At 38.0% G+C, this 22,123-nt stretch overlaps 3 protein-coding genes across 4 annotated transcripts; 1 reads left to right on the top strand and 2 right to left on the bottom strand.

Annotated features, from left to right (window-relative positions):
- Positions 1-930: 930 nt before the first annotated feature.
- faxca (failed axon connections homolog, metaxin like GST domain containing a) lies at positions 931-10,840 on the bottom strand. The gene is made up of 6 exons (XM_065265815.2): positions 10,161-10,840; positions 7,433-7,568; positions 7,146-7,342; positions 6,760-6,977; positions 3,391-3,507; positions 931-3,294 (listed from the first exon to the last, which is right to left on the bottom strand). The coding sequence occupies exons 1-6, from the start codon at positions 10,418-10,420 to the stop codon at positions 3,005-3,007; spliced, it is 1,218 nt and encodes a 405-aa protein (XP_065121887.1). The 5' UTR covers positions 10,421-10,840; the 3' UTR covers positions 931-3,004.
- A 562-nt stretch (positions 10,841-11,402) lies between these two features.
- ccnc (cyclin C) lies at positions 11,403-17,417 on the bottom strand. Its single transcript, XM_065265687.1, has 12 exons — positions 17,258-17,417; positions 16,636-16,742; positions 16,262-16,346; positions 16,015-16,084; positions 15,879-15,930; positions 15,693-15,748; positions 15,013-15,048; positions 14,827-14,918; positions 14,439-14,506; positions 13,952-14,031; positions 13,598-13,716; positions 11,403-12,826 (listed from the first exon to the last, which is right to left on the bottom strand). The coding sequence occupies exons 1-12, from the start codon at positions 17,287-17,289 to the stop codon at positions 12,772-12,774; spliced, it is 852 nt and encodes a 283-aa protein (XP_065121759.1). The 5' UTR covers positions 17,290-17,417; the 3' UTR covers positions 11,403-12,771.
- Positions 17,418-18,219: 802 nt separating this feature from the next.
- Positions 18,220-21,567, top strand: ngs (notochord granular surface). 2 transcript variants are annotated; one of them, XM_065265675.2, is made up of 11 exons: positions 18,220-18,533; positions 18,843-19,005; positions 19,089-19,238; positions 19,373-19,492; positions 19,588-19,683; positions 19,929-20,063; positions 20,156-20,266; positions 20,345-20,455; positions 20,616-20,740; positions 20,820-21,119; positions 21,204-21,567. In XM_065265675.2, the coding sequence occupies exons 1-11, from the start codon at positions 18,334-18,336 to the stop codon at positions 21,289-21,291; spliced, it is 1,599 nt and encodes a 532-aa protein (XP_065121747.1). In that variant the 5' UTR covers positions 18,220-18,333; the 3' UTR covers positions 21,292-21,567. The 2 variants fall into 2 exon arrangements, with proteins under 2 accessions (XP_065121747.1, XP_073672023.1); XM_073815922.1 differs by having other exon boundaries at positions 18,221-18,533; positions 21,209-21,567.
- The last annotated feature ends 556 nt before the right edge of the window (positions 21,568-22,123 follow it).

The raw sequence follows: 22,123 nt of genomic DNA, 5'->3' as shown, positions 1-22,123 counted from the left end.
TGGGTTGTATAAAATTTGGAGCCCAGCTGTTGGGATTAATTTAACCTATTGGGTAAAATATGTACATTTTCAGGCTATTTTAAACCAACCATTGGGTTTACCAAAGCACAGACCTTTCATATTTTAGTTTGTGTAATATATTTTGGACAATGAATTTGATGACCGTAATTACAAATCACAAACAGGACTTAAATTATTACAGTTATATTTCATGAAATATACTTTTGTCAGACAAGTTTAGTTTCTTATGTTACAGGGATCAAAAGTTCATGTACACAAGTCCTCCCACAAGACCTGTTGTGTACAGCACATAATAAATCCATAAAGCCACCAGGTCATGATACATACAACATTGATTCTGGAATACAGCGCAACACAAACATGTGACACAACAGACACGAGAGATCAGAGACATTTGGATCTTGCCCCATCTTTGCATTCCCAGTTTATCCCGTTATTTTTCTTTATATGAGTGGGGTTCTTAGATTGTCATGAATAATAAAACTAGAAATGAAATCTAAGAGACCCTTGGAAATTTGCTAGCAATTGCATGTATTGAGGATTTTGTTAATGCTCCTCTGGTGATGTATACCCTTACAGTAACTCAGTTCTGATGTTTTCCTAATTTCATAAAAAAACAAACAGCAAATCTTTGTAAACCAAAACTACAGATATTTACAAAAAAATATACAACTTAAGAATAAATAATTTGTTGAACATAACATGAGGTCACAAGCATATAGTAGATAGATATACATAAAAATAAAATTCAAATAAAATTTAAAATGTTTGCTTTTGGCATCAGACACAATTAATAAACAAACAAATAAATAAATAAATAAATAAATATATATATATATATATATATATATATATATATATATATATATATATATATAAATGATAATAAAGGTTTTGTTCAGCTAACTGTGACTTATAATTTTTAATTATTATTATTTGAAGTTTCCATGGCATTTGCATGGCACTTTTTATTTGTAAATGACATGCAGCCATTTTTTAAGCCACAGTCATTTTTTTCTGATAAAGCACCTTAGTGTAAAAATCACATAGGCTACATGATCAATCAATGAATTTTGATGTTTGTCTAACAAGGTTTTTTCCTACAAGGGTCCTTTGTGTTTCCATTTGAAAATATCAACACACATTCCATTTATCTTATAATAAGGAATATGGATATATTTAAAATATAAAAATAAATGTAAGGGCATTTCATGTATCAGTAAATATGTGTGTACTGTTTCCATCTTGCTACAAAACGGAAAAAGCAGCAGTCTCTGGTCTTGTATATGATTGGCTGTGTTTGAACCCCTATGAGATCACTCAACACAAAAACATCCTACAGATTTACTCGTGTGTGACGATGACTCGGTGACTCACTCATGCAGCAAACACACACACACACACACTCATGCAGCAAACACACACACACACACACACTCATGCAGCAAACACACACACACACACACACACATGCAGCAAACACACACACACACACACACACACACACACACACACACACACACACACACACACACACACACACACACACACACACACACACACACACACACACAGCATAAGCTCATCTCCCTTCTTCTGTATTCTGTTATGCACCTCCCTTCTGTGTCCGCTGCATTTTTATAGGCAAATTCATTGTACTCTGTCATAAGAATGTTGTGATGGTGATGTAGTACACAAGGGGGCGCTTTTGCATAACACAATGACAAAGATCTGTCAGAAACCAAGTGTCTGCTGTTCGACAAACACAAGCTATGTTTTGACCTACACATTCAACACACATAACAGCTGTACACACATACAAAAGTCATGTATGATTAAGATTCTGTAACGGGTCAGGCTGCATTAAGCAGGCAAAAATAACTTAAAATCTTCTGTTTTACATTGGTAAAAAATAATGCTGATATTTGTCCTCTCCTCTTAATGAATAGTTCACCACGTGAGACATAATGACATCACTGATATCAAACCTGGCATGAGGTGATGAGTTTGAGTATGGGCTTGCTGAAATGAAATTTGAGAATGAAGAGATTAATAATGAATATTTTATGTTTTGTCTTTTCCCTCACATGCACACATCATATGGTTTCAAAAGGCTTATAAGAACATAACACACATTGTACTGATAACTTCAACTCAATTAGTCATTTTGACACCTCCTGCTTACTGCTTTCATCACAATATTTCACTTTCTGTTCAACGGAAGAAGAAAGTCAGTTTAGGAATGACACGAGGATGAATAACAGACAATGGTTGAATTTTTAGTTGAACTTAAGACAATGAACAGAGCTGAGCATGCTGACTACAGTACATAATGTTTTCCAGAATCAGATCTCGAATTATGTCAACATAGATTTAATAAATGTCCCTTCGCTGCTAGTCTTTACTCGTTAAAATCATATCACTTCTCCCCCTCAGCGTCTTTTCTCTTTGGAAATCTGACTGAATAAAACTTTACACATAGATATGCAGTCCAGATCAGTAAAGGCAAAAAGTGTTTTTAGGAACCACACAATATCTAACTACATTTTATCAATCATTACCTAAAATCCTTCTTTTGCACTGACTACCCGTATTATAATAATCATATGTCAGAACGAACGGACACATAGTGGTCACATGTGGTGATGTCATTGAGCACAATGATGATGTCACACTGCGGCAGGAGTGATTCAGTAGAAACGTCATTCACTCCTTTTCATTTCTTGATTGTTTTCTGTTTGATGATTTATTTTTTATTTTGTGCATCCTTACGGATTGGATGTTCCCGGGTCTATTTAATAACATTTCTTTCCCTCTTTCCCCTAATTTTTCATAATACCTTCACTGTCCGCTTTATTGGTCAGAGTCTGGAGAAACCGCTGCTATTTCACCACAGTGACGTCTTCATTTGACAACCCATTGCACTGTTAATGGGTTCGTGGGAGAACGAAAGGGGCGTGGCCATTATCGTAAAGGGGTGTGGTTAACCCTTCAGCTGCTCCATTTCCGACACGTCGGTGTCCATGTCTGAATCAAAAAGAGAGCGTCCAGTGTTGTCGCTGTCTGGAGTCTGTGTTGCGCGGTGTGAGGGAGGGCTTTCCTGCTCCTGGAAGCTGTCGCTGTGTGAGTAGAGACCCAAATCCGGAAGCTGGGAAGGAGAAGCCGGTTCTTCGCTCAGTCCGTCATAATAAAGGTCGTCGACGTCCACGAACCATTCTGGCCAGAATTTCCGGCGGATTCGTTCGCAGTACATGGCCAGGTTGATGAACTCACCTACAGCAGGGGGGAAAAGTCATTTTGTGTGCTTAAAAATTGAAGTGTAAAAATTGTTGATGTTAATATATTTACAGTAAAGTTGAAGCAGCTCACCTTTGATAAGCTGTTCTGGGCGTGTTCCAGGAAGAGTCCACATGGCCTGAGCGAGATGACCAAACACAGCAGCGTCTACAGTTGAAATCTCAGGGCCCATTAGATACTTTTTATTGCCTATAGCAGAAATAAATAGCAAAATAAAAACAAATATTATAGACAAAAAAAACAAAATGCCGGCTGTTGCTTGTTCTCACACGATAGCATCAGGCTTCTGTCATGCTAACACACTGACCCCAGGGAATCTTATGAAAAACTTTCCATTATTTTACTCGAAGTCAACGAAAAGGGATGCTAAACAATTAATCGCGATTAATCGTTAGCAGAATAAAAGTTTTTGTTTACATCACATATGTGTGTAAACTGTGTATAATAAATATGTATATATATAAATATGAACACATTCATGTATAATTTTAAGAAAAAAATATATATATATTTAGTATTTATATTTATATATAATATAAATTATACATAAATATACAAATGTATATACACATGTAAACATTTCTAAAACATATACATGCATGTGTGTACATTTATTTATACAAAGTTATTATACACAGTTCACACACATATATGATGTAAACAAAAACTTTTATTCTGCTAACAAATAATCGCGATTAATCGTTAAGCATCCCTTCACCAAAACATTTTACAGCTGATCACTGTCAAAAAAGTTCAGCGACAACGTCCCAAGGATGACAGCAGCAATGACAGTGTTCCTAATATGACAAAGTGTTTTGATTAATGCCATTAATGTTTATTTTTTTAATCAGTGTATACCAGTAGTCAACTAACCATATAACATGGCAAAGATGAATGCACATTTATATATTGATTCAATAGATTTATAGCATTTTGCGGAAATTTTTTTTTCAGTTTTTATAATAAATCTTTGAAAATCTAATTATGGATTTGAGTTTTTAATGTTATTATAACCTAATGATGCTATGTAAAATGTTTGGGATTATTATGGGGGAAATTGGTCAAAATGGATTTATTGGGTTTTGGAACCAAGATAGTTAAGAAAATACAGCCCACCTTCAAATCTCATCCCTAAGTTTGACGTGTGTTTCCTTTGATATCTTTGGAGATATTTTGCACATTTTATCATCCACCAAAAATAATAGCTTGGTGTCCGTGATGTGAACAATCGGGCAACCCGTATAAACTAAACCAGGGGCCTCCAACCCTGCGACTCTGGCGAGCTATTCGCCCTGTCCCAAATGGCACACTCCGGACTTGTGGTCCTCCTCAGAGTCCACACTTTGATGACATCACGTAGTCCAGACTTTAGGGACCCTTGATGCGAGTCCACGTGGGTGCACCGGAGTCGTATTTTGGGACAGACTCGAGCATCACACCGGAAATAGGTAGAGAAGTTGCCCGTCAGTGTGAACTCCTCCCTTCCGTCGTCTGATTGGTCTGATTGCTCTTTCGCAAGGACTTCTGGGTTGGCAAAGTGCGCGAAGCCTGCTGCAGTGCGGGCTTCGCTGAAGACCGCATCAAGGGGGCAAAGGAGGCGCTGATGAGCACACTTCAAAGCGTAAAAATGACAGATGGGACACCCTACGGACTCGTGGACTAAGCGAGCACGCGCAATTTAAGGCCACAAGACCGAAAGTCAACATGAAGTGCGCCATTTGGGACAGGGCCATTGTCCTGCAAATTTTAGTTCCAACCCCAATCAAACACAGCTGAAGCAGCTAATCAAGGTGTTTGATACAGACAGGTATGTTAGAGCTGAAGTAGGTAGCTCACCAGGAGCAGGGTTGGAGATACCTAGGTTGCATTCAGCCCCGACAAAACGTTGCACAACGTTTTTTAAACAGAAACGATGTATTGAACACCCTGTTCTGATGATGATGCAAGTGTTGCAACTATGGTAGCTGAGAAGGACATTCTTTGTGTTCTCCTTTTAATGTTTCTGGAGCCTGATGGAATCGTTATAAATACGTGTTTAATACTGTAAAATACCCTTAATGTTACAGTCAATGCCCTTGCCATCCAGAATGAAAAACATCATTCCAACTTCAATCCATTTTGCAAGCTTGTCTCGTTAGTACCGCATTTATTTACATGTTGCTGCTGATTGGACTGCAGTTCTGACACACCCAGCAAAAAAGAGAAAACGTATCTCAAATCCCGGTGCACACCTTTCCAGGAAACATGTCGTTCAACCCGGAAACTGTAGCAAAACATTGCACACCGTTTTGAAATTGAAAGTGCTCCAGGACTGAACTAATAGTGGTGTTTAGCTTATAGTTGCATTTTGATCTCTTAGCACTAGAGGGCAGCACAGATTCACTGAAGAATTATTTTGTTACCCTTGTTTACAAGCATGAAATATTAAAGGTGCCAAAGAATGCATTAAAAGAATATGTTCAATTTTTCTCTGATATCTACATAGACGGTATGTGGTTTTATTAAATGCAAAAACCTTCAGAAACAATTTTACATTTTATGTCCATTAACAACCCAAGGATTTCTCTCTATACTGAAAATGGCTGTTATTACCTTATTTGGAAGGGTCATAGATAAAAATGTTGAGCTCTGCTTTGATTGGCTGTTTCACAGCATGACTCATGTTAGTCAGTAGCTGGTAGCCCTTAAAGGAAAACACCACCGTTTTGTAATATTTTATTATGTTTTTACCTCAACTTAGATTAAGTAATACATTCCTCTTTGTTCAGCGCTTCTTGAATGTGTTAGCATTTAGCATAGCCCCATTCATTCCTATGGCTCCAAACTAACCATATGGTTTTATTTTGTGCCACCATACTTTCTCGTGTAACTACTCATGTAACAGTCTTTAAATAGGGAAAAAATGGAAGTGTTTGGTGGCTTCTAAATTCATCCCTGTTTGGATCCTAAGGAATGAATGGGGCCAACACATTCACAATGCACTGTTCAAAGATTAAAAATGCACCATTGATAAAAGATAGGTATGTATTAATTTGTTTAAGTTGAGGTAAGAACATAGTAAAATATTGAAAAACGGTGGTGTTTTCCTTTAAAGCAACAGACCTTATATATTTGAGTCTGTATTAGAAGATGATACAGATTTTTAGCAATAAACAATTGTTTAAAGATTGGAAATGGACCTTTCTGAGTGGTAAGTTTGTGTTTTTTTATAAACCTACAATTTTATTTATTTAATGTGTAATTTAATGTTGGGCCATACATCTCGACTGTAACGTCACACTCAATGTTATGTTGAGATTGGCCTGTTTTTCAACGGTCTTTTGCATGCCGAGCTCTTATTCATCTATGGTACCTTTAAATCAAACAGTAGTTAATTGTACTTAAACAGCATGAAATGTTTCAACAATGCTCACAAACACAACAAGGACTTTCACAACATACCAAGTAGTGTGGCAAGTGTGCGCATGTCTTTCTCCATCTGGGTGTAAACCTCCTCTTTAGAGAAGCGTCCGATCCCGTGGCCGTACATCTCCTGTTTTACGATCCCACCGGTCACCTGACTCAAGATCCACTTCAGCAGGTCACTCAGTGGCCCGTTCGTCGCCAACATCTTCTGCGTCTCCTCCACATTGTCAACCCACTGACAGTACGCGATCGTCCTACATCAAACTGGCACACTTACAAACACATTCTAACAAAAAGTGTTAACAAAAGCTTGACTTGTATGTACTACAAGTTGTTTTGGATAAATGTGTGAATGTAAATACCTAAGAACTGTTTGAACTGAAGTTTTTGTGTAAATGCACAGAAGACCAGCTGTGTCTCACCAGTAAAAGTGCTCCTCCACCATTTTGGTTATGGCACGCGAGATGGCTTTCTCTTGAGGACTCAGGCTGGAGTTGAGATTCACGCCGAGCTTCTCCTCCAGGAAGTCAATGATGAAATCTGTTCCACACGCCTGCTCCTGATTATAAGCGATCCATGGCATTTTCCCTTGAGGAGACAACTTCCCATCGAAATAGTTCTGCAGAAAAAAGCCAAAGAAAATTATCATCTGATTTTCTTATCCTTGTTGTATTTCCCGAAAAAACTTTACTGTGTCTGGGTTGGATACCTGGTAGGGCAGGTCTGCCATCCGAAGATATGTTTCTATCTTGAGGCAGAAGGGGGACAGGCTAGGGACTCCGGTGTTGGGTCGGGCAAACTGATGTAGAATTATGGCATCTGTAGAGTCCAACTCCTGTTCCTTTCTACAGGCCAACAAAGATGGATGATTATCAGAAACATTCATTTAAAAAACCAAATTAAACAACTTCAATTATACATTTCCCACATGACAAAATACTCAACTGTGGTAGTGCTCAGTGGTAGATCATTGTGTTAACATCACAAAAGGACACCGGGAACACATTCTGATAAAAAGTATAGCTTGTAATGTGCTGTAAGACCCTTTGGATGAAAGTGTCTGCCAAATGCGTAACTGTGATAACTTAATAAACATGCAATATTATAATGCGTCAAGTTTGTAAAATCAAATGAATATTTTTATAAACTTAAAACTTTATAACCAACATACATTTCACATTTTTGTTTTTGTATATTTTAGATATTTCAGTAATTTTGCTTTATCTTCCCAGATACAGTGATTTTAAACCTTGTCATAATAAATAATTAAGTATAGTTTCAAGTCAATATAGTTAATATTGCAGAGTACTTTTGTATGCATTTACAAAGTGTGGTCATCACTAAACAATTTTTAAGTATAGTATATTACAATTTACTACAGTATACTACCTTTTTTCTCAGTCGCTTTGGAGCATTTCACAAATCATTCTTAAAATTAGCAAAATAATGTGTGCACTTCTCAGAACCATTTGTACAAACTGTTTAACATCAGCAATAGCCTGTAACTTGTTCAAAATCCTTACTTCATCTCTCAAAGTACATTGTTATTTTAGTGAACATGTCAGTCCCTTCAAAATGGTAAGTCCTTGTGTCATTGTTTATGAACAAGACAGTCAAAATGTTCAGCTATTTTGTCAATATAACAAGAGTAAACAATTGTAGATGTTTCTATTTTTTACGTGAACTTTACGGCTGCAGTTTTGATAATGATGATACAGTTTTGTAAACGAACATGGCTGCACTTTTTCAATTTCAACTGTATGTAGTTATTAATTTGTGTATGTCGAAGAGATTGGACAGAATTCACATTTACACCTTTACTTTTTCGTAAGAAAATACACAGATTATGGTATTGAATAAATCATATTTTAAAGTACAAATACAAAATAACAAAACTAGAAAGGTTCACTGTATAATGTAAAAAAAAAATTGGATTCTTATCCACATCACAACAGATATTTTTCCTTGCAGTGAAGTAGGGTTGCAGTACGATTAATGGTGACAAATCGCAATTTTGCAGAATAAAAGTTTTTGTTTACATCATGTATGTTTAATTATGTATGGTATATATAACTACACACAGATACAAGTATTTATTTAAGAAATATTTACATGTATATATACAAACAAAGTGTTTTGATAAATACATTTCTGATCTGAGAAATGCTCCATAGCGACTGTACAGTATTTTTTTCATATGGGCTGTTTCAAAATGTATCAGAAGCATATTTAGGATCATGGTAAAATGTAAATTATTTTGGCATTTAGTCGCTGTCCGCTTTCTTGGTGTTGAAATTTCCTGTTGTCTTTTATAAATTAATCTCTTTCTTGTAAAATCTAATGATGCTTAAACCTAAAAAGTAATCACATTTTATGCTATTTCTGTAATCAATATCTAACCAGTGAGAGCTTTCCAGGGCCTTGTGTCTTTTAAGATGTTTTGCTGGGAGCTAACAATTGACATTTCTGCAAAGGTCAAAGATGAACCCAGGATTTAAACTCAGACTTAAACGCAGAATTATATTAGCAGATCACAATTTACACTCTCTCACGAGGGGTCAAAAAAGGTCATTCTGCCACAACAACACTATTAAACATGGAAGGCCTAAATGGTGTCCTTGAAATAGCACAAATTAACATGTCAACATATTACCTTGTACCATGCAGCACTTTCACTATTATATTAGCATCCTGGTCAAATCTCATTCAGTTGGCAGGTGTTCATGTATTCCTCCATCAACATAAGTGATGGACCACAAATGGACCGCACTGTGTTTTCACTCATCTCAGACATTAATGTAGCTTAGATGGAAACTTCCATCAGCTGGCGGGTTACATGAGACTCCTTTACCTAACAGAGCCAAATGCTCCTCTTAACACAACCTGAAGGTGTCCGATTAAGTAATTTGACACAACCACATAAACAGTTTCAAAATGACATTGAGATATATGAAGTGGTCAAAAATTATCAAGATATTTTATAACTAGCATATTTAATGACATTGATAGAAAGATGGATATAGTCTTGTGTGTACACAATTTAGCTGACATACAACCTAACTGATCTACAATCTATAATACAAACTACAAGATAGATAGATAGATAGATAGATAGATAGATAGATAGATAGATAGATAGATAGATAGATAGATAGATAGATAGATAGATAGATAGATAGATAGATAGATAGATAAATAGATAGATAGATAGATAGATAGATGATAGATAGATAGATAGATAGATAGATAGATAGATAGATAGATAGATAGATAGATAGATAGATAGATAGATAGATAGATAGATAGATAGATAGATAGATGGATAGATACTTCACAATCTATATCAATATGTTACATACCCAATATGATCTATATGAGCTATATATAAATAATGTAGACAGGTTACATAAAGGTTACCGTAGATAAAGTATAAATACCTGATGACTAGTAGCTCGTGTAGTAAATATGCAGCGGCGGCGAGCAGCGCGCCCCCGGTGATGTAGAGCGTCTTCCTCCACCAGGTGTCGGACACAAACGCAGACATGATCCCTCCGTACTCCTGCAGCGGATAAGCGATGATGTACCCATACAACGACAGATGCTCCTCGGACCCGCATAAGCTCAGAGAGAAGCTCTTATTCCGGCCCAGCTCAAGCACGCACGAGCGGGTCCAAGCGAACCCGATGCGCCAGTACATCCTCTCTCTCCTCTGTCCGCCCTTCGGCCCGGTTTCGGTTCGACAGGGGAGGCTTCATCGGTGCCGCAGGGTGTAGGTGGGGGTGATGATGATGGTAGCCGAAGGTTTATAGAGGACAGCGGGCATGTCGCCTCAGACCCGCGGTTGGGTCGGCATCCTTCCGCAGCCGCTCACCGCCGCTGTTTACCGCACACAGCGGATTGCGTGACGTCAGCGGGGGTTTGGATGCTGATGCTGCGGGGGGCGGTACTAGTAATTAGATTCCACACTGTTATTGGTCGCTTTCATTCGGGGTCGTGTGTCGACTTCAGCGGCGCTGCGAAAACCTGACCGGCCTATGACATCAGGTATCGCGAGAGCGATTGGAAAGCTTTGCTCTCTCGTGGTACTGTGATGTTATACTCCGATCACTATGCGCAGCGCCACAAGGTCAAACACGCCTACAGACTATGGGAGCAAAATGTTTAATAATTAATCGCACAATATTTAGATTTTTTTTAAGGAAAACACTATATACTTAATATGCGTGTTTATATTGACGTTTAATTAATTAGCTTAAATTGTGTAAGTACCAACACTGGGTAATGATGTGACTATCTTATTCTTGTGGCGTTAAACAATAAAAATGAATAAATTAATGGTTCCTTACACAATGTATTATTGACTTTTATGTGGAATATTATGTTTGTTTGTTTTTTTAGAAAAATGGTATATACATAAATTGTGGGCACTTTGCAAACCAAATTGGTCAAATAAATGACTTTATATAAATTATGCATAAACACTTTGAACAAAAAATACAAAAGTAAAATTATCATCTCATTCCCCATACACGTTTTTTAACTATTATGAAATCATGAATTATATGATTGTGATTGTTACTTCTTACATCCACTAAAAAATATTTTGGATAAAAATCCCTAGCATGATTAGTTTGCATATGTCACCTCACTTGGTAACGCAATGATTCCCTTTTAATAACAAAAAGTCAAAATCAGTTTTTTTTCAACAGCAGCTTTTATTCAATAAGGCTTTCAAGCTCCATTAACATACAAACAAAACCCAGTCCTCCCAGTGCTACGCCATCTATTTACAAGTAAACAATACAAACATGGCATCACAGAAAGAGATCTGCATTTATGCAAGTACACTCAGTAAAGATGTGGTAATATTTTAAAGCACTTACCACAGTGAATGACAATGGAAAAACAAATTGCATTCAGGAACACAGGACCTGTCTGTCCATTAAAAATCATTTTATGATACGTGTTCATCATTCTGATGATCTCAACATGGAGGATGGGAATTATGATACCACACCCTTGAGGGAGATGTCCACCACTTCCTCAAACAATCCATAAATTTGGTCATCAATCTGACCAAACCCCTCAAGATTTTTTGTCTTACCCTCCATTAAATTTAATAAGTACAGATCTGAACCATGTGTACTGAAGCTAAATATACATCTACTGTTAAATTCAAAAACAACAAATGAAAATAAAATCAATAACAAAGTACAACAATGCATATAGCACATAATCATACAGTAAATTTATAATAAAAGAAACAATACTAAAGTCAAGGGATAAATGAATGAGAAAAGCATATTTACAAATGTAGTTTGGGAGGATGATCAACTTTTTCACATGTGCACTTCAACTCGCAGTGCCATTCGCACTTACTTAAAATAAAACATCCAATCAGGATTTGATAACACAGTACAAGGGTTCAAAAAGATCGCAGTCATAGCCCTGTGGCCAAACAGTTTACAGAAAGCCACTTTGTAGGAGGACTGATCCGTTTCCCTGAGGAATACAAACTGTGATATGGTCAGCGAGAGGCACACATACATCTGCGATCAAACACACAAACAAACACATACATACATACAAACACATATACACACTCTATTCATTGCTCTCAGACACAGAAAATGATCAAGTTTTCTTTGTCCCCATAGAGCATTCGCTTAAAGAAAGCTTCATGGGACTTTTCAAGGAAGTCAGGACCATGGACTTTTTAAAGATCTGGGAGAAAAAAGCTATGCCTCACACGGAAGCAAGTTTGTGTCTCCATTAGTACAAAGTGTACAACATCACAGCCTTAAACCTGGCAACATATTCAAAGCAGATGTCTTACAGGCCCAAAACCATCGGTTCCCTCCCACCCCCAGAATGATGCGGGTTGCTGTGACTGGTTGAGGGAACGTGCTGGCATCATTTCGTCTGCTCTGATTGGTGGAGGAACCCCGAGGCGAGTAAAGAGAGAATGTGTGTGTGCCAGTAATCTGTTTTCCACTGTCCTCTATGTCTAGATGTCACTCTACCTCCAGTCCTTCACCAGGTGGCGCTCTAAGATTGATTGTATGAGCTGTTTTGACTTCCATTTGAGCTCTGGTCATTCTCACTAAAATAACAAACAAAATATGAATGGGAAAAAACATAACAGTAAATAACAAATTATGACACTATTTCATCTAGATGATGAAATAAGTTTAAAAAAACATAATGAACAAAGAAATTACATTCACTACATACTTCACTAAGATTTTATTTATCTCCAGCCCATTCACATAACAACGTTTTCATCCAAAAATAGGAAAATGTTTATGCGGTTTGTAAACTTTAAAAGTGCAAATCTGTGAAAGACAATGATGTCATGCATACTGCACGTTCAGTCTACAGGCATGTACGAATACTTCACAAACAAAAGAACAATGCCGGCCTACAGGACTTTGTTTGTGTAACTCAAGATGTGCTGTTGCATAACAATGACAGTTGCAAGTACAATACAATAAATAAGGAAACATATAACAAATATTTGGCCTGGCACACATGATACAGCATTTTTAATACACATCCGTGTATACGTAAATCGTTTTGACAACATTATTATGTCTATATGACATTTTTTAAAAACTGATAAACTTTTTTTACTTAAGCCTGAAGTTTGGTACTTGTATACGGTGCGTGTGACACAAATTTCGTTATCAGAATACTACGTGCGCACTGGTGGATTTGTTGGACTTTGTACACTTAAGTCAAATATACTATGCTTTGTAAAGGCTGTGGGACCATACGCTCATGTACACGTAAAAAACTAACTATACTCCAGGCTTAATTCCGTGTCGTGTAAACATTGCCTAAATTTCACTAAAACAACTGTACTACATCATACCTGTTTGGTGGGGGTTTTGGTTTGGGCACCTTGTTGAGCACGGTGGCCATTTCCTTTCTGTCATCAAAGTTCTTCCACTGATCATAGAGTTTCAGTATTACCCTGATGATCTCCAGAATCTGTTATAAAAAACTTGAACAATGAATTTACAGCAGCAATAAAGGTCACGTACTGTTTAAATCTACATCACATGAAATAATATACCAGACACTAAACCTAAAGAACCTTACAGTGAATTCAGGACTATAGACTATAAATGTGTGTGTTCCTGGGATTCGAACCCATGACTTTATAGTTGCTAGCACAATGCTCTACCAGTCCTTATATCAGTTGATAATACATTAGCATTCCCACCTTCTCCATGTCAACGGACAGCTCGGCAAACCACTGCCTGGCATCTTTCTGCTGTACCACACACGCAACATGCAGGCAAGCTGCAAAAGATAAAAGATGTAGCCCCAAGTGACATAACCACAGCATCATATATGCTACTACACTACTTTTCCTGTAATATAGAGCATGCATAATGGTCAGGATACTGACTGTCTGTATGCAGGGAATACCTAGATGGCAATATACAAGTATTTCATTTATTACTTTTATACATTTGGCAGATGTTTTATCCACAGCGTTATTACAGTGCATTACAAGATATTATTCAGTATGTGTGTTTCCTAAGATCAAACACACAACCTTTAGTGCTGCTAACACTATGTTCAACCTCTGCACTACAGGCACACTATTTTATTTTGCAATTCATTTCAAACACAGCCTAGCTCTTAACAACTGAAATCATAATGAGATTACAGCTGAAGTGGAAAAGTAATGTGTGTTTTTTTACCCAGTGCAATCATAAAAGGAGGATAAAGGAGACAGAGATCCGTCCTGTAGGTGTCATTGACAATCCTCCTGCACATATACAAAAACAACTTTAACACAATAGAAATTCATAATGCTCAGTTATGGAAATAGGATGTTAATGTAGTTTATAACATAACTAATGAGCTTTTAAAGCAACACACACATCTAAATGGTCAGATATCACCACATTTACATATTTAACAATTACATACTAAATGTGTCTTAAGTTTTGCCTGATTTAACCCAATTCCATGAACAAATGTAGTCTAAATGTACACAAGAAAAACAAATATATGACCTTTTTCATATGAGTCAATGTGTGTGCTTTTGTTTTGTTTTTTGCCTAAACGAAAACACATAGTCCTCACCACGCCAGTGGCAACAGCATGTCTTCCTGTCCCATGTCCTGTACATACTGCAGTAAAGGTCTGTATGGGTGATACACGATCAGGCAACAGTCCTACAATAAAACATGAAACATCCATCAACCACATTGTATATACGCAAATACAGTAAATATATACACCCTTATGTACTTAGGAATTAGTACAAACCATAAGCTCCAGTAAATAAAATTCACACTCCAAAATCTAAAAAAGAGAGAAAGAAATGAGTCAGGAGGAGCACATGAGGTCACCGTGAAATGTGTCACACTAGTGTGCTAACTAATGGCTGTACGCTGTCAATTATCATCTTCCCACCCATGCTGATCCATTATTGTTCCTCCAGCGCTTTGGACAGCGAAGATGTTTCCCTTACAACGCCTGACTGCCAGTGTGCGATACAAATAAGCCTGCTGGTAATCACGCCGCACTTATCACCAAAGCGCCACATGACCGAAGTCTTTTACCACAGTGACGAGACTTTCCTATGAAAGTGTGAGGGGGCGTGGAATGTCACTCCTGACTGAGTGTCAGAAAACCTGGTGACATGCAGGACGTGACTGAAGACCTTTGAATCACCACAAACGAACACTTAATCCTATTTTGGCACATAAGCCACTGTTTCCATCACACAAATCAGACGGTTACATATTCTGTAGTTATTATTTAGTGGATCTGTAGGGTTTCCAAAATCTCAAAGCTGTGATTAATGTAACAAGAACTCTTCTGAGTGATGAACAAACACTTTTGATTGTAATATTAAAGCCATCTGGTATATGTCACAGTCCTGTTCATGCCAAATCTGTGTGTCATGACTCCTCATGTGTGCCAAGTACTGAGGTTTGACTCACATGGTTCATTCTGAAGGGGAACTCCTTGGGAAAGGCATAGGAGAACCTTGTTTTCACTGTAAAAACATTTCCAAAATGTATTTAGTTGACACGAATAAAACAAATCAAGTTTAAAATAACTGTCATATTAAAAAAACATTAAAATGCAACTGCTTGACAAGTTTGCCAGCTATAACATTTACTTACATACAGACGTTGCTGCTGAAATAAGGCGCGTGTTTGAAACCACACCAAATTCCTGTTGAGAACCGAAAAGACTTCATTACTCTCTTTTATCGGTTAAAGGATGAGAGAAATATTGGACAGCAGACAGTGTGTTTACCTCTACTTTAGAGGCAAGGAACACACATGTGGGAGCCATCAGCACAGGATCTATGCTCTTCAAAGAGTATCTAAACGAACAAGTTTGATTAGAAAAAAGTACTTGATCGAAAGAACAATGCATTTAATCTATGACAAAATAAAGAGGATCATCAATCTAGCAGAACATCAATCTTTTCTGTAGAAATTAAATTGTGACTGGTTGTCTTAAAAAGCGGAGGCGGTAACCATGGCAATGGTCCACTCACCTGGCATAGAACCGTTTGAAGTAGACAGTTGCCGTGGCGATGACCTGCTGCCTGAGTTTCAAGTGTTCCCCCAAGGCCTGAATCACTGCCACAAGATGGCAAGTTAAATTTAAGTACATGCAAACGAGCCTTGCATTAATGTTTATACAGTATGCTATTATATTATCTTCATATTTATTTTATATATATTGTATACATACATATATATTCATAATAAACTGACCGTACGCATTTTCCCATCAAAATAATCCTAATCCAAAATTTGATGAGGCTGTTAATGCATTACAATGTATCCAAAGACATTTGGCTTCGCAGACCCCATTTCCTTTACATTTAACTTTGACAAGATGATGATAAACAAATAAGCTCCATACCATTGGCAAAAAATATCTGTAGTTTCCAGTACTCCTCTTCGGTGAGGAACTTCAGATCTTTCTGTCTCTCCTTCATCAGATCCTGTTTGTCCAGAACCCACTGGAGACTTTGAGAGAACAAACCCATCAAAATAACATTATAATAACAACAAACATTATTAAACGATAGCAACCAATACATCTTCATCAAAATAACCTAAAATACACTACAACAAACATAGGCATTTTACTATCATAATAAAACATCACAACTGCACTATAAGTAGTTATAGCAATAGTTATTATTAATATCATTTAAAGAGGTGAAATCGGATACTGATGTGAACAACAGTCAGGCACATTTATTATATTTACAGTTTATCTATAGACATTAATTCATCTGACGTTTCTCCAGTCTAGAACCATTAGCAAGTCGGCTAAAGCTAATAACACACGGATTACTTTATTTAGACAATAAAACGCTCGAAAACTTATTTCTGTATCACATCATTTACATAGATTTAGTGAATATTTCTGCTAAAAGAAGTTTGCTTTTTCTGTAACCGCTCCGTTGGTAACAGACAAATCCTCAAGAGAAAGATCAAATGTCCGCATTTTAGCTCGTAACTAGCGCTTTACTTACTAATGTGAACTCTGCCAGAAGTTCCCTGCCATCTTGAGGCTTTTGAGGTAGAAATAACCCTTAATTTAATGTTATTTTATGATGAAATGAAGATAAGCTCTGATTAGGTCGGACGAGCAGCGCGACACAAAAAACACTCCGTAGAGTTTAAGTGTGCAGATGAAAGAAGTTCGGGCGGCAACAAAAGCACCTACGCAAAAGTTCCGTAAATTTACGTTGCATGTATAAATATCGTAAATATCTAAATTTGTAAACATTTTAATTTATAAATATTTGCTGTCTCATTTGTTTCAGAAGAATTTTGCATCGTTAAAACCTTTGTTACAGTCTGTATTACGATGTATGTAACTTAGGCTAACGTTACATACAAATATTTGCATTTTAGGGGCCTATTTAAAGTATTTTTTAATAATAGCCTATTATGTAAAATTATATAATTATATTTTTTGTATATATAGAAAAAATTAATTGAATAAAATATATTCTAATAATGCACAATAAAAATCTCGCAATATTTTATTGTAACAAATTATTTGTTGCACTTTATTTCTAATCACGAATACTTTATTTTACAATATTTTTGTAGGCTACATTTAATGATTATTGTAACAAAGAATCACTGCTTTGTATTTACAATATTATTTGAACATTAAAAATAAATATCACCTGCAAAAAAAAAACAATTACCTGCATTTTGGATAGACATATTATTATTTAATTTCAACTAATGATTTATTACCTGCACCTACAAAAACAGACAACCAGATGTTAACATATATTTCACTAATAATCAGAAGCTAAATTAATCTTGATGGTTTTAGACAGTTTAACTGCAGAGAATTTATTTAATAAGAGACTCAGGTTTGTCATCTAGATTAGGAAAGCGCGCTCCTCTATTTTTGCTCTTCGCGTTGTCCCGTCAGATGACTGAGCTCAGGGTTCGATTGAGGTTCGACATTCCTGCTCGAGAGGGCCGGATCACACGAGCAGGTATAAAAGCATCATCATGATTGAGTGCGCACAGAAAGGAACTCTCCTGACTTCAGTAAGAGCTGCACGTACCCGCCGCATTCATCATGAGTCGCAGTCCAGAAAGGTTGTCATCATACCGCCGTCACTTTGAAGATGCCATCACCTGCTCTTCCACGCTCCAGGTGCGCCTGTCCAGCCCTTCCCCTACCCGAAGGACAGCGCGTCACCGCTCCGCGAGTTACAACCGCAGCGGAACACTTGGGCGCGGGGCGCAGTCTGCCACCCGCAGATCTCGCATGAGCAGGTTTGTAAATTGTAGCTTTCATTAATATATAGTCTGACAGATCCTATATATTTACATTAGGCATTTAGCAGACATTGTTTCCCAAAGTGACTTCCAAAAGTCAGTAAAACTTCTATGGCATTGCTGCGAAGCATCCTATAGCCTTTTCAGTAGCGTAATTAAATTTTTAAGCTTGTATGCCTAAGTGTAGCAACCAATTCAGATGTACAAATTAGTTGTCTTTAAAAAATTATTTTGGATTTTGCAAACCAGATTATCTGGTTTGCAAGATTATTTTATCTTTGTAAACCTTGCGGTTCCCATATACAGCAGTGTGAGTATGGGAACACTTTGTCTGGGACTGGGGGTAGCTGGACGTGGTGTGGACCTGGACGCTGCAGCTGCCGAGAACCAGGTTTTCCTCAGCACTCGTACCAGCGAGAAGAAGGAGATGATAGCCCTCAATGACCGTCTGGCGGCCTACATCGAGAAGGTAGGATACACTTACATCTCTCCATTTCCTCTAATCTTCCTCTTGTGAAGACCACCCTGTGACTGGGTTTGTGATCATTGCAGGTACGATCTCTGGAGCAAAACAACAAACTTCTGGAAACTGAGATCGATGCCATTAAGGGCCACTATGTGAAACCTTCTGGCCTACGAATGCTTTATGAGGACCAGCTGAGGGAGCTGAGGAGAATCGCTGACCAAATGAAAGTTCAGCGGGTGAGAGAGAGAGTAACACACCCACATCTACACCCTCCACTCTTTTAACAGACAGACATATAGGCAGTTCAAGATAATAAATGACACTTACAAGGGTTGTCTTGGTAACTGCCACTCATCTGTACCCACTGTAGGACCTGGCACTTGCAGCACGGGACGCCATGGCGGGTCAGCTGGAAATGCTGAAGGTGAAATATGAAGAAGCTGTGGAGGCCAGGAAGAAGGCAGAGCTTGACATAGAGGCTTTCAGGCCGGTAAGTGGGAGGAGTCTTATCTTAAATGTTGATTGTGATCATCTTTTTAACTCTGATTAGTAGAAATAAAGGAAACCAACATTTCTGATTTCCAGGATGTGGATGCAGCGACGTCTGCCCGAATTGCTTTGGAAAAGCGACTGGAAAACCTGGAGGTGGAGCTTGAGTTCCTGCAAAGAATTCACAAAAAGGTGCAGCCCTTGACCTGTATATTATGTTAGTAACTGAATTATTATAAAAAGAAAGAAAACTAGAAAGACTGAGATACACAATGTATATAAATAGACAACATTGCGAACATTGACGAAAGCTAGCAGCCATGTCTTTTGTTGTAATTTATCAACCATTCTTCCTATTAATGGATCAAATAGCAAAATTCACTGTATACTGACAGTAAACATTGTTCCTAATATCATGTCACATTCCTTTTTGTCAGGAAATCGAGGAGTTGATGGCTCAGATTTACGGAACTGTTGCTAAGGTAGATGTGGCCTTCTCTTTGCCTGACCTGTCCAGCGCTCTTAAACAGATACAGGCTCAATATGACAGCATCGCCGCCCAAAACCTGCAGGTACTTGGCACAGACAACAAATATGCTACATCATCTAAACATGCACTAACCTTCAATAACCTTCACCTGTGCTTTTAAACGGTCTTCGCTAGGACATGGACGCCTGGTATAAAACAAAATTTCAAGATCTAAACAAAACAACATCACGGCACGTGGAAACAGCCAGGAGCGTCAGAGAGGAAATCACCGGATACAAGAAAGAGGTACCTGAGCCTCTTAGCCTTTCCCATATAACCGTAAACTTCCTGCATAGCCTTACAAATGTAACCATGTGATTATAGATGCTGAATAAGCAGAGAGAGTTGGATGCTCTTCAAACCAGAAATGAAGCTCTGATGCTTCAAATCCAGGAAGCCCAACAGAAGTACAAGAAAGAAGAGGAGGCGCTAAAGGTGAGGACACGCCCCCTTAGATGTAATGACATATTTAAATAGAAAGATGGTTAAGTCGTGTTAAGACCTATTTGTCTCATAGTTCTCGGCACGTTTCTTAACACCTTACACCATTCACATTTTCAAATTTGTTTTAATGTCCAACTAAACCATATTTCAGGCTCGTATAGAGGAACTCAAGGAAGAACTGAAGTCTTTTAAGGGAAAGATTGCATTGCTGCTAAGAGAATATCAGGAACTGCTCAATGCTAAGATGGCGCTTGAGATCGAAATCACCACCTACAGGTACTACTGACATCCCTTATAGTAATCAAATCTGCAAAAGCTGTTTTGGTGACCATCCTATCTGGTTATGATCTTGTAGGAAGCTGATAGAGGGAGAGGACAGTCGACTGTCCAGCATGGTAGCCACTCTGTCTCTCATGAGCAGCACCTTTAAAACAGGAACGCTCAGTGTTGCTTCCGGAGCTGCGTCCGGCTCTACTGGGGTGGCTAGTAGCCGGGTGGTCAATGGATCCGTAAGCTCAGCTGTTTCTGAGAAGGTTGTGTCATCCTCGAGCAGCTCTGAGGGCAAAACTGTCAATCACGATCATCAGGAGTCAGTTGAAGAGTTGACAGAGGAACAGGCCGTGGAGATGACGGAGAGGAAAACTGTCCTCATCAGGTACAGGCGATTATCTATCAAAACCAAATTGCATCTGAATGTGTGTTGCTCTTTAAACTAATTCCCAATTCTCTTTGGTTTCAGAACAGTTAAGACAGATGAAGACACGATTCAAAAAGACACGCAGGAACGCACCATCACCATTTCAGGCGCTGCAGATGAAAATGACTAAATTCGACCCTTGGAGTCCCAAAGCCTCGCCATTGACAAAGTTCTTTCAGTTGTTTCTTTGTTACTTAGAAATGGCGGCAATTACACCAGCGTTTATACTTGTTGGTTTCACTCATCTTATTTTAAACCAACAGCTGGACAGAGAGCCAATGGCAACATTGTGCAGATCTTAACAGCGATCACTCTGTCCAGTGCTGCTTTGACTGTAGTGCTAAATATTAAAGCATTTAACCTCCTGTGTGTCATTTGACATAACTCGCATAAAATAAACTCTTGACTGCATATAAGATGTGTCGTAACTGTGATTCTTTGATGTTTTTTGTAGACTTTGGGTTGTTTTAAACCCATGGATGGGTAAATATCAAGGGGCTACCTTCTGATCTCTCTGATGAAACCAACACAGAAGTGACTTAAACTGCAATTCATCGACTGGCTGCTAGAGGCTGGCTCCAAAAGGGATTCAATTCCCATAGACTCCCATGTTAAAATGCCCAACTTTACAGCAGCAACTAATATGTTTACAGCCTGGTACAAAAAGTGATCTTGGTCTATATAGCTAATTTTGCCCTTCTTGACAACGGTGAGGGGTGCATTTTTTGTAACTCTTCCGATTCAATTATATTAAGCCTTAAAGTTCTGCATAATTAAGGGCGTGGCCACTTGAGTGACGGGTGAACTGCCACTGCTGTCACTACAGTCGAGCCAGGCGGTGTGGTTTAGCAACCAGCCACCTCAGCTTCCCCACGTTCCGCCTCTTTACCCATTTTCGGTTTTCCATGAGTGATACGATGCCAAGATAATGGCAGGCCATGCCAACTATTGGCTTTAAAAAA

This window comes from Paramisgurnus dabryanus, chromosome 1 (genome assembly GCF_030506205.2).
Source record: "Paramisgurnus dabryanus chromosome 1, PD_genome_1.1, whole genome shotgun sequence".
In the NCBI taxonomy this organism is placed as follows: domain Eukaryota; kingdom Metazoa; phylum Chordata; class Actinopteri; order Cypriniformes; family Cobitidae; genus Paramisgurnus; species Paramisgurnus dabryanus.
This window is presented reverse-complemented; position numbering and strand designations above follow the sequence as displayed.

Coding starts and splice junctions, on each gene's coding strand:
- ngs (XM_065265675.2), top strand. CDS start 18,334: ATGAGTCGCAGTCCAGAAAGGTTGTCATCATACCGCCGTCACTTTGAA. Junction 19,006..19,088: donor TGGCGGCCTACATCGAGAAG/GTAGGATACACT, acceptor TGATCATTGCAG/GTACGATCTCTGGAGCAAAA. Junction 19,684..19,928: donor TGCAAAGAATTCACAAAAAG/GTGCAGCCCTTG, acceptor CCTTTTTGTCAG/GAAATCGAGGAGTTGATGGC.
- faxca (XM_065265815.2), bottom strand. CDS start 10,420: ATGTACTGGCGCATCGGGTTCGCTTGGACCCGCTCGTGCGTGCTTGAG. Junction 7,569..10,160: donor CACGAGCTACTAGTCATCAG/GTATTTATACTT, acceptor GTTGGCCTGTAG/AAAGGAACAGGAGTTGGACT. Junction 3,508..6,759: donor CACACTTGCCACACTACTTG/GTATGTTGTGAA, acceptor TTTCTGCTATAG/GCAATAAAAAGTATCTAATG.
- ccnc (XM_065265687.1), bottom strand. CDS start 17,289: ATGGCAGGGAACTTCTGGCAGAGTTCACATTA. Junction 15,049..15,692: donor TCCCCTTCAGAATGAACCAT/GTGAGTCAAACC, acceptor TCTCTTTTTTAG/ATTTTGGAGTGTGAATTTTA. Junction 14,507..14,826: donor ATGCTGTTGCCACTGGCGTG/GTGAGGACTATG, acceptor GTATATGTGCAG/GAGGATTGTCAATGACACCT.